General features: G+C 39.3%; 1 protein-coding gene across 6 annotated transcripts in view; it reads right to left on the bottom strand.

Moving 5' to 3' along the window:
- ZNF462 (zinc finger protein 462) overlaps positions 1 to 12,620 on the bottom strand; it is a 92,264-nt gene that overhangs the window by 23,766 nt on the left and 55,878 nt on the right. For 5 of the 6 annotated variants that reach the window (XM_075826138.1, XM_075826127.1, XM_075826157.1 and 2 more), the window contains 4 exons: positions 7,969 to 8,133; positions 6,206 to 6,480; positions 3,605 to 3,723; positions 2,386 to 2,565 (listed from right to left, as the gene is read on the bottom strand). In XM_075826138.1, the coding sequence (XP_075682253.1) occupies positions 2,386 to 2,565; positions 3,605 to 3,723; positions 6,206 to 6,480; positions 7,969 to 8,133 (739 nt within the window). The remainder of the gene's footprint in view (positions 1 to 2,385; positions 2,566 to 3,604; positions 3,724 to 6,205; positions 6,481 to 7,968; positions 8,134 to 12,620) is intronic. The other variant, XM_075826165.1, reaches the window with a different exon arrangement.

The raw sequence follows: 12,620 nt of genomic DNA, 5'->3' as shown, positions 1-12,620 counted from the left end.
GCATGGCAGCAAAAAGGCACTGGGTCACTAGTGTTTATTGATGATGTGACTGAAGACAGAAGCAGCCGGATGAATTCTGAAGGGTTCAGGGATAGACTTTCTGCTCAGATTCAACCAAATGCAGCAAGGTTGATTGGACGTCGTTTCACAGTACAGATGGACAATGACCCAAAACATACTGCGAAAGCAACCCAGGAGTGTTTTAAGGCAAAGAAGTGAAATATTCTTCAATAGCCAAGTTAATCACCAGATCTCAATCCGATTGAGCTGCATTTCACTTGCTAAAGACAAAACTTAAGGCAGAAAGACCCACAAACAAGCAACAACTGAAGACAGCTGCAGTAAAGGCCTGGCAAAACATCACAAAGGAGGAAACCCAGCGTTTGGTGATGTCCATGGGTTCCAGACTTCAGGCAGTCATTGCCTGCAAAGGATTCTCTACAAAGTATTAAAAAAAACATTTTATTTATGGTAATGTTAATTTTTCCAATTACTTTTGAGCCCCTGAAATGAGGAGGCTGTGTAGAAAAATGGATGCAATTCCTAAACTTTTCATAGGATATTTTTGTTCAACCCCTTGAATTAAACCTGAAAGTCTACACTTCAATTGCATCTCAGTTGTTTCATTTCAAATCCAATGTGGTGGCATGCAGAGCCCAAATCATGAAGAATGTGTCACTGTCCAAATAATTCTGGACCTAACTGTACATGCAATGCAGATACAGCAAATATTTAGAACTAAGCGTCCAAGACATCAGTTCATAATTAATGTACTCTCTGTGTCATACTAGATCATGTGACTACTTTTAATTAGCTTTTATAATATAACTACGTATATGTAGTCTATGGAGTCTATGTATAAGTAAAGGTTCTATTTTCTTGATTGTTCTCTTAAATATACCTGAACCAATAGACTTTCCAGTTCCTGACAATCAAGTTCATACATGCCAAAAAACATGTATTACCACACAGTTTCCTTGCCAGAACTTTATTGCAGTTAGATGCAATCCTCTGTTGTAATTATTTAGACCTGACCTGCATAAAAATCCTGTTTGCTTAGGCTGCTTATAGAGATAATAGAGAAATAGCTTTCACTGTGACAGTACAAATCTTTCTATAATTTATTGTTATGTGAAAAAGATCTAGAATAACTTATCAGTAAAGTTCGCTTGCCACGCAGATGAGTCCGTTTTCTATGTGTAATTATATATTTATGATCCTAAACCAAGAAGAGAGCACAGAAATATGGAGCTACATGTAAATGTCTTTATGCAGCTTAAAGCGTACCTGTACCTTTCAGGTGACTTTTCAGAATAAGCAGTCATATGTGTTTGCATGAGGAATAACACTATATCTAACCATTATGTGGCTTAACACCCCTTTTCCCTCTGTATGTTCTATTTCGTATTTTTCCATGAACTTAGCTCCAGAGGGCGAAGGAGATTGTACTGTGTATGGGAGACAGCTAGAGAGAAGAGGAGAATCCTGCTCCCCTATCGCTATCTATCACATATATAGAAGCAGCAGCCACATGGAAGAGTGAATCCAGCACTGGGGTGAGATAAAACACTTACTAGAGCTGCAGCAGTATCTCTGTGTGTCTCACTCCTCTGTCTCCCTTCAACAGCTCGCTACTCCTCATCCTCCCCTCTCTGTAGCTATGTGCAGATGTAACCTGATCTCTCAGTAGAGCTGCGAACCCTTCTCCCTGGTCTGCATTTTTGTGTAATAAAATACGTTATAACGTTTCTTATCTTCGCTTGTACTATATATTTATTAGAAAAAAACGTAAAATATATGTACTCTTTAAGAGTAGGGTAAGGATACCTAAAATCATTATAGAAGCTCAGCTAAGTTTTTAGGGGTGTGTCTGTTGACAAGCTTTTTGACTGTATCCAATAGCAACCAGCAGAATTCTAAATGCAGCTCTTATCTATAATACGGACTATAACTCAGGATCAGTACACAATAGGTTTTTCAATGTTGTATGTTCAAAGGTCACTTTAAAGCTATATAAAAAACTGCATAGTGCAGAAGACACTTTGCAGAAAGCAGTTTATCTACAAGTAGACATTTCAATGGTAAATGTGTTCTAGACAGATTTTTGCCAAAGCAATTAGGAGAGTTTCCAAAATTAAACGATAAGATATTGTACTCTGACAATACGATGAAGACGATTCTCTTGTTATACAGTAATCTATAATTACTGGGATCCAAGAAACAATAATGAAAAACCTCTAAAATACCCTTTTCACAGTCATGTTGGGAGTATTGCTTCCACTCAACTCTACCACTATGTATCTAACAGCAATATAAAATATTAAACATTGAATTGATAATTTGAATTATTTACAGATAGACACATCATTTTATAAGGATCCTTACCAAGTAGTCTATGTTCCTTTCCAAACCGTGAGCTTTGCTTAGCACGTGGGCCATTAGGAGGCAGGCTGCGTAGTTTTGGCAATGTAAGTGCTTTCCCGTGAATTTTTGATGAGTGATCCTTTAACTGGCTGATTGTCATTGTTGTCACTAAGCAAAATGAGCATTTGTAGCCATGTTCGCCTAAAAATAATAAGCAAGAACATTATGTGTGATTATTATACATAATTCCTAAATACTGAATATATATATGTGTACCTAATAAACTGCATCCATATTAGTTAGAATTCTGATGATATATTTTATCTTTTAGCTTTTTTGTTGATCCTATCATGAATCAGGAGTGTGCTCTTCATCATGACAATAATATTAACATAAGGTTTGGTCACTCAGTAAGAGAGCAGCATGTATGCGCCACCACCATGTCTCCTCCTCTCTCAAGTGCAGAACAGGGGATCGGGGACCCCCATTCTCCTAATATATCGGATTGCAGAGTTGGACTATCAGATATTTATGGCATATTCAGCGGATATGCCATAAATCTCTCAGATGAGAATATTATTTTGTAGGTGTTGCCTTACAACAACATCCCCTATCAATATGCCCTATTAGAACATAAGTACATCATAGAGGGGGGTCCCCCACTCGAGACCCCCGTTATAAGTCAGAACTTTCAGCTGTTTTACAGAGCAGCTACCACTCCGAATGGAGTTGCTCTTACAGAGCAGCTTTCACTTTGGAGGGCCCGGTGAGTCTATTTAATGAAAATGCAGACTATTTGAATGTTTCCAATGTAATTCTACATTTTGCCCTGCAGCGGTCACTTTCCCGGGAAAATGTATAGCCATAGGCAGCCTCCCGCTGCGATAACAGCTGTTCTCTTTTTTTAAAGGGGTTTTGTGAGACAACCCCTTGCAGTTGCTTAAAACTCATACAGCCTCCCAGTGACACCCATTACAATGGCAGACACCCAGTGCCAATTACAGCAGTCCCAGCTATACAATGCCTCTTATAACAGTGCCAGCCACCCAATGCCCTCCATTAGGGTAAGCCACGCAGCACTCCCCCTTTAGTACCAGCCAGAGAGTGCCCCCCATTACTGCCAGCCACACAGAACATCATTAGAATTGCTCCAGGGACACAGTCAAACATGCATTGTGAACTGCAGGTTGTGCACCCCTGCATTAAAACAAATGAAATACAGCAAAGTGCAATCACTTACCTCCATGTGCTTTCATAATGTGTGTTTTCAAACGGCTATTGTAAGAAGATTTAAAAGGACAATGTTTGCATCTAAAAGGTTTGTGATGTCCATGGTGATCTTGGATATGACGATCAAGACTAAAATAAAAAATAAATACAATATACATATATAAATAAATAAATAGGCACCGACAAAGTAGTTAAGGCTAGTTGACTGATGAATGAGCGATAGTTTGAAAAATCCTTACAATCATTGGATGGACATATTGTGACATTTAAAAGTTTGATCATAGCAGTAATGTAATTAACTAGGAAAAGTTGCAAGACGAACATTTACAATATAAAGCTATACAAACAATAATGTTGTTTTTATGTATGCACAATCAATGTTTATCAAGGATAAACTATCGTTTTATAGTTCATTACTGATCATCTTGACACTGGGAAATTATCATTATGATCGCTTTGAAATGTACAAATCGTAACAATGATTGAGAAATGTAACTCTTGTAAGGACACAGTCACACACAGTAGATTTTATTGCCAAAATTTCTGCGATTGAAAATCATTTTCATCTGAATGGAACATGCAGAAATCCATGTGCTTGCTGCAGAATAATTCTAAATAGAGGTTAGAAGAAAAAAAAGGAGAGATGGCGCAGCATAGGGTAAGTACATTCAGAGGTGTTGGAAAAAGCGGGAGGCTCACCTTTAGAAGTTGTGCTAGTAAATAGGCACAGCTCTATGATGCATTTATGGAGCCTCATGCCAGTAGGAAGATGCTGTCGGTGTTCGGATGCCCAGAACTATTACCACCTTGATTGGGTGATTATCAAAATGAAGGTTAAGATGGAGGTAGTTCTCCAGATAAACAACACTTGTGGCGGAAGTTCCTAATTAGTGACAGTAATTTATTTTGCAGGCAGTCGTCGGTTGATTGTGTTTTATTTTGTTCTACAGAACACGTTTCTGTAACAATAATGTCCCTTTGTTAGATTCAACAATGTCTTTGTTGAATCCAATGAAGGGACTCTATTGATCTCGAAATATGTTGTTTTGTGAGACACATTAAAACTCAATCAAACGATGACTGTCTGCAAAAGAAATTATTGTCATTAAATTGGGAACTGGCGCCACGAGTGGTGTTCATCCAGAGTACTACCTCAATCTTTACCTTCATTCAGATTAATTGAACAGATTTTTAGTTGCAGAAATTTCCGCAACAAATGCTGCGTGTGAACTTACCCTAAGGGCGGATTTACACGAACGTGATATACGTCCGTGCAACACGCGTGATTTTCACGCGCCTCGCACGGACCTATATTAGTCTATGGGGCAGTGCAGACTGTCAGTGATTTTTGCGCAGCGTGAGTCCGCTGCGTAAAACTCACGACAGATCCTATATTTCTGCGTTTTTCGCGCATCATGCACCCATTGAAGTCAATGGGTGCGTGAAAATCACGCGCACCACATGGAAGCACTTCCGTGTGACGCGTGTGATTCGCGCAACAGCAGTCAAAAGTATGATTGAAAACAGAAAAGCACCACGTGCTTTTCTGTTTACAAACATCCAAACGGAGTGTCATAAAGATGGCGGCTGCGCGAAAATCACGCAGCCGCACATCCTATGTGATGACACATGGAGCTGTTAAGTGCCTTTTCCACACGCAAAACACTGCGTTTTTTGTGAGCGCAAAAACGCACACACTTGTGTAAATCCGCCCTAAAAGTGATAAAACTAATTCAAAACTCTACACACTTGTTATTTAGACAAGTGCCTAATTACCACCATTATTATACAAATTTTCTGGGAGGACACAATTAGAACGGAACTAATCTAAACCGGTAACACACACATAATAGTATCTTAGTGAAGGAACATGAAGACTTATAGGCACCATAGATCTGCATTTATATGTACTGATGGAGTCAAGGGCCATATTTAAGACACCTAAAATGTATTGGGTTGACCACCACAGGCATAACTGGATAGAGAAGCCTGGTCATATACATATAGATCTTATTGAGAAGGCTTTGACGGTTCTAAAATATTTCTGACATCACGTACAAGTCTTCATATTGATCTAACGTTTCAGTAAAACACAGACAATGCTTAAAGTAAACCTGTAACGTTGAATTTGCTGTCCAATCCGCGGTCAGCATGTTACAGAGCATGATTTGCTGAGAAGATTGATATATAGTTTGTGGGACATTTTTTTTATAATTGTTATTTAAATCACTGCTCACTCTGGGCTCAGGAGTCCTGTGGGCGGTCTTATTTAATGACTGTCAATCCCTAAGAAGGACCGTCCACTGGACCACTAACACCGGAGTAAGCCAAGATTTAAACAAATAACAAGTTATTCCGTAATTTGTCCCACAAACTATATATCAAACTACTCAGCAAATCCTGCTCTAAAACATGCTGCATGCAGATTGGACAGCATATTTAGTGTGACAGGTTTCCTTTAACTATAATCTTTTAAAACCTTGCCATTTATTTTGAAAACTATTTTTGGCAACCAATAAGAAGCCCTATAACATGATCAGTACACTGATATGCAGTTAGTAAAATAAATATGCACATAAATATTAATAGGAAAATTTCTCATAGATCTTACTTGTGCCTGAAGGCAGAGACAAAAGAGCAAAACTGGCAATTGTATTTGTCTTCTCTAGTAAACAGAGCCAGTGCCAAGTGACTTCTCTCATGGGATCGCAGGCCTTGCATGGACATTAAAACTCGATCACACTGTTTACAAGGGTAGCCACCTGGCCTGGAGCGTTTTGGAATGGGTATGGGTTTTGGTTCTACTTCAGAGACACCTTCTCCTGTCATTGTGCTGGAGTCAACAGGCGCCTTTTGAGGATCTTTGCCATCCTGGGTAGTATCATCCTTTTGAAAAGAGCATAAGTTATACTTTGCACTATGTCAAACACTTACTTATAGTTGATGAAATTGATTACAGAAAAGCTATTTCTACATTGAGGTATTAACACTAAACATATATTTTGAAATGCCAAGCCATTTCCCTGGTAAGGTACAGTACCATTTCATAGGTATGGAAGCCATTTAAAATTGCTGTTTAAATGACAACAAACAGCTGAAATGTTGGGTTAGGCCTCATGCACACGACCGTAAAAACTCCCGTTATTACGGGTCGTAATTACGACCCCTAATAACGGGCTCATAGACTTCTATTGGCGACGGGTGCCTTCCCGTTTTCTCACGGGAAGGTGCCCGTGCCGTTGAAAAAGATAGAACATGTCCTATTTCATGCCGTAATAACGGCACGGACAGTCCATAGAAGTCTATGGAGCTCTCGTAATGACGGGTGGCTACATGTGTGCACCCGTCATTACGGCAGCGTTGCTAAGCTACGTCAGTAAATAGTCACTGTCCATGGAGCTGAAAGAGTTAACTGATCGGCAGTAACTCTTTCAGCACCCTGGACAGTGACTACCGATCAGTATAAACCTGTAAAAAATAAAAATAAAAGACGTTCATACTTACCGACAACTTCCTGCTTCCTCCAGTCCGGTCTCCCGCCCGTTGCATTGGTGACGCGTCTCTCTCGACATCCGGCCCGACGTCCTGGATGACGTTTCAGGCCATGTGACCGCTGCAGCCAATCACAGGTCAATCACAGGCTGCAGCGGTCACATGGACTGCCGCGTCATCCAGGGATGTCGGGCTGGATGTGAAGAGAGGGACGCGTCACCAAGACAACGGCCGGGTAAGTATGAATTTCTTTAACTTTTATTACAGAAAAGGCTGTCCCTTCTCTCTATCCTGCACTGATAGAGAGAAGGGGCTGCCGATTAGTGCAGTGCTATTTTGCCGCCAAAAACGTGCTCGTAAATACGGGTGGAATACGTGTGACACCGGACCCATATTTACGAGCACGGGTTCGTAAATACTGGTGCAAAACGGGTGGAATACGTGTGACACCGGACCCGTATTTACGCCAGTATTTACGGGTGGGAAAAAATACGGTCGTGTGCATGAGGCCTAAGTAAGTATATACTACAGCTACACATTCACATTGTTTAAATATATAATTAAAATGCATAAAGTAATCCCAAATGCTGCAAGAATAATGTAACAACGTAACAACAATTCTGAAATACACATATTAACATCAACTGAAAGGCCAATGCCTTCATGAACACACAGTAACATGTAGCATAACCTGACTTATGTGTTTTTTGTTTTTAGAAAAATTATACTTCTTTAGGGATATAAGGTGACTGGGTGTTCAGAATGTTAATGAAGCAAGATGCACCACTTTAAACAGTCTCTGCTGCATAGAAACATGTCAAAGCTACAAGACATGTAGCTTTAAAATATTTGTGCCTTTAAGTCAGAAATTACTGTTTGTACCTTTAGTTCAGGAGGAATTGGGGGAGTATTTCCATACTGGACATGTTTGCGAAGATGATTACAGATGGCTCGGAGTGTGGGATGGACTTCCACGCAGAACTTACATTTGTAGCCCACTACCTTTTCCTTTAATCTTTTACGCACTGCCACTTGACCACTTCCTGTCTGTAACCATATCCAGAAAAATACAGAATTATCACAGCTATATGGATATTAAAAGACTTATTGTTTAAAAGGGATAAAACAGTGGCTCTCTACACAAGTCTAATCTAAACATTTGTCACACGGACCACTAAAAAAGTTGAATTGGTTCCTGAGGCGCTTTAACTGCTCCTAAGTCTACAGAACTTTATCCATCTGTGGTTGAATGGTTGAGCAGAAAACCAAAACACAAAACACCTTGCTACACTAGCTGAAAGCATTTCAATAAAAAGATGAACAAATAACTATCTCCTAATTTTATTCACCATTTAAGCCTTCATCAGGAGCTTGGTTAGTGTGAATTATGCAGTTGGTGAATCAAAGAATGTGGGCAGTGAAAACATTACTATTCAAATCAACCTCAAGACTCCAGAGAGGTGTATGACCATAAGGAAATGCAGACGTTTTCTGGATGAAGTTATGAAATATTTATATTTATCATAAATGTGGGATTTACACTCATGAATAGATCACTTTGAACTAGAGGTGACCAAATAAATAAGGACTGGCACAACAGAATTATAGTTATGCAACTGAAGTTCCTAATGACATTATTACTAATAATGAATGATAATTCACTATGATATCTGCAGTGCTCTACCCATTTCTGAAGCAGGGTTGCCAACCTCCACTTCAGTAATTTCTGGACAACTAAAAATCACGGACACATTACAAAATCATTGCCTGTGCACTGTGCAAGGAGCGACTCACCAATCACAGCTCCGCATGTAGCTTTCCCAGGGTAACTTAGCACGGGAAAGCTGCAAACGGGGCTGTGATTTTGACTCACTCACTCCATCCCCCCCACCCTCACTGCTCTCCACTCTCCGCTCTCCCTGACGTCACTCACATTATGGAGCAGAAGGAGGGCGGACGAAGCCAAGTGAATGACGCTGCGACAGTCTGCGATCGGTGCCAGCCTAGGAGTGGACTAGTCCAGTCACCTGACCTGAGTTACCTGACCTCACGTCACTGACGTGAGGTCAGGTGACTCAGGTCAGGTGACTGGATTGGTCCACTCCCGGCACCGACCTCACTCACTGTCCTTCACTTGGCTCCGTCTGCCCTCCTCCAGCTCCTAAATGCATTTGCCGCGACCTATCTTGTTTGCACTGCGCATGTACATTTTGGCGCATGCGCAGTGCAACGTTTCAGGGGACATAGAACAAATGTCGGATGGTATTTTTTTCTGCCGGACACTACGGACGGAAGAAAAAAACACCAGTTTTTCGCGGACTGTTCGTAAATTTACGGACCGTTGGATACCCTATTCTGAAGTAATTATAAACCTTATATTTTAACCACACTATTCTTTAGAACTGCAGTTTACGTTTCACACAGTTTGTATGAGGGTAGAAGAAAACAAGCTGAAGTAGCAGATAGCCTATGCTACTGCCTGCATTGTTTTGGCAAATTTCCAGTGTCTCACAAATATATCTTATTATGAAGGGAGATTGCAAACTCTAGCCTTATTTTCACACTTAGGTTTTCGGGTCAAAATATGGATAAGAAAAAAGTTACCATAAAGTTAATTTCTGATTAAGTGTATATGATTATAGATTACATTTTAGTCATCTAGATTATATAACATTCCAGTTTATCTATGATTTATTAGACACAGTGAGCGTATTCACATTTTACTTAGAATTTTTCATTTTTGTTAATGTCAACATTTTGATACGTTTTCATACTTGACTGTTCAATTATTCTTGCAACACGCTTGAGTCTGTAAGATTTTTAATAATGCCAGCAATATGAACACAAACCACCACAACATGCATATGACAACTTTCATTAACGTTTCATATTGTAAAGAATAAAACTCTTATCAGGGCTACAAACAAGACAGTAATTCAATCACACAATGGAATGTGTCAAGGTCTATGGAAGTTTAGAGCCAAATATTAAAGAGATGACCATATAAATATGATGTTTTCAGTGCAGATATACTTTTAATGAAATTGCAAACTGATGAAAACATATGTTGAATAAGGTAGCTGAATGACTGTTTTACTATGCTGCCATATACATTTCTTCTGTTTGGCACCGTCAGAAGTAGTGCCTACAAGTCTTCCCTGCATTTTCTTGCACTGTGCTGGTTATGTAAATGCTGATCACCTAACACACTGGTACTGACAATCTCTGAACACTACAAGCAGCAAGAGTAGCAAGTATTATTGATGATTGGAACTTGCCATTTACCTACCATCTTAGGCTCTATTTACTGTATTCACATCATATCTGAGCCTTCCATCATATGTATACCTCTGATGGAAGGATCTGACATGTGCTACTGCATACAGTGGGAAATGTCCCCCATAGGATCTAATTTATACATATATTTATAAGTTTTTTGCAGGAAGCTTCTGCATAGAAAAGCATAGACTACGCTTTCTATACAGCAGGAAAAAATAAGAGATACTGACTTCCGGCCCAACGGTGACTAAAAGTGAATTGAGCGTTTGGCATGTATACACCAAACGTAGGGCTCAAACGTGATGAGAACAGAGCCTAATACAGGCAAATGTATAAACATCCTATTCCTAAAAGGAAAACATGTATAAAGAACCAGTATGACAAAAGCCCTGTGTGTTAAAGATCTCACATACAATAGACAGTAAATCAATATTCTGTATTTAAGTTAATATTTATCTGTAAAGTGTAACTATTCCCTTTTTCTATATGTTCTTTTTCCTGTTTACCAAGTGTCGCAGTCTTGAGGGGCTCTGTCATCATTTATGCGGCTGTGCTCTTTAGTTCTTATGTTGGCCATACACATTTAATAGCTGTTGGCAAAACACTTATTCTGCCAACATTTATCTCTCTTGACCTTTCCATAAAGGAGCGTGCATGTTTATTTCAATAAGGAGAAAAGTCATGGCCTGACATTTCTGACCAGAGCGTATCTCCCAACACAATAGGATTGGTCATGTTATTATCCCCCAATTCTCATCTACCCTGACATTTGCCACCAAGGGACAATCAGGAGGCCCCCATACACATTATCCCCATAAACATTGTCATCAGATTCCATGGATTTTTACAGGTTCTCTTAACTTTAATCTAATGTTTATTGGCTGCTCTAAGCTCTTTCTGCGTTATGACCATGGGACTTAACGTGGATTGCCATACATTTATGGCAATAGTGATGGTGCGGGTTTAGGAGAAAACTCTGATCTTGTCCATCTAATCCCTTAGATGCCACAGTCAATAACGACCGTGGCATCTAAGGAGTTTGCTATAGGTAATGCTACCCACAATGGCACCCCCACAACAAGATCGCAGAGTGCCAATGGGTTGTTATGGCAGACGGGGGCCTAATGAATGCCCCAGGTCTGCCATATTGGTACACCTATTAGGCTCTGCCAGAGGCAGGGCCTAATAGATTACCTGTCCGTATTAAGCTAACAGGCATAATACATTCCAATAAATAACTATTGCAGCATCTAGTCGCCTAGAGGGACTAAAATTAAAAACAAAAATAAAAAACCCACGAAAACCCATATTTTCCCATTTATAAATGCTTTATTATGTAAAAACAATGAAAAAAAGTACATATATGTGGTGACCCCCTACTATAAAACAAGCGCATTTACACTGCAAAAAAAACAAAAAAAAAAACAATGACAGAGTTGAAGGTTTTTTTATTCCGAATAAAATGTTCAAAAAGTCATATGTAACCTAATATATTACCAATTAAACTACAGCGTGCCCTGCAAAAAATTGAAAAAGACAGAATTGCTGTTTTTTCCCATACAACCTAGAAAGAGTAAATAAAAGTTCATAAATAATAATTATGTACTCTAAAGAGATGTTTTAAAAAAAAATACAACTCATCCTGCAAAAAAACAAGCCCTCATACAGCTGCATCAATGGAAAAATAAAAAAGTTATGACTTCAGAATGCGACAATGAAAAAACGAAAGGAAAAATCGCTGCGTCCTTAAACCTTTGAAAGTTGTTTTTTTAACAAACAGGTCAATTAGTGCGATTGGTGTAACTTTATAATTCGTTTTTATTAAAAATTTGTTTTACTTTTTGAGATATAGCTGCTCTGTATACTCTATACAGAGCAGCTGTATCGTTTGCTATGACTTGAATCCGTCAGTCCCGTGGACATAACTTAGATGTGATAGATCACAGGTAGATCCTGCGTGTCAGAGACACACAGGACCCGCTGACACTGAACCCGTCAGTCCCGTGGACCTCACGGGAGCAGGATTTAGTGAACTATACAGTTGTTCTGTATTGAGAACACAGAGCAGCTGTATCTGAAAAAGTAAAACAAATTTTTAATAAAAACTAATTATAAAGTTACACCAATCGCACTAATTGACCTGTTTATTAAAAAAAAAATATCCCTATCAAAGGTTTAAAGGAGGCAGGGAGAGCAAGGTGCCTCTACAGTAAACAGAAAGGTGGAGAAAGTGCGCAAAGTACATTTTGACTACC

The sequence above is a fragment of the Rhinoderma darwinii genome, chromosome 1, assembly GCF_050947455.1.
Source record: "Rhinoderma darwinii isolate aRhiDar2 chromosome 1, aRhiDar2.hap1, whole genome shotgun sequence".
NCBI classification, from domain to species: Eukaryota; Metazoa; Chordata; class Amphibia; order Anura; family Rhinodermatidae; genus Rhinoderma; species Rhinoderma darwinii.
Note: the sequence above shows the minus strand (reverse complement) of the source record. Positions and strands in the feature narration are given on the sequence as shown.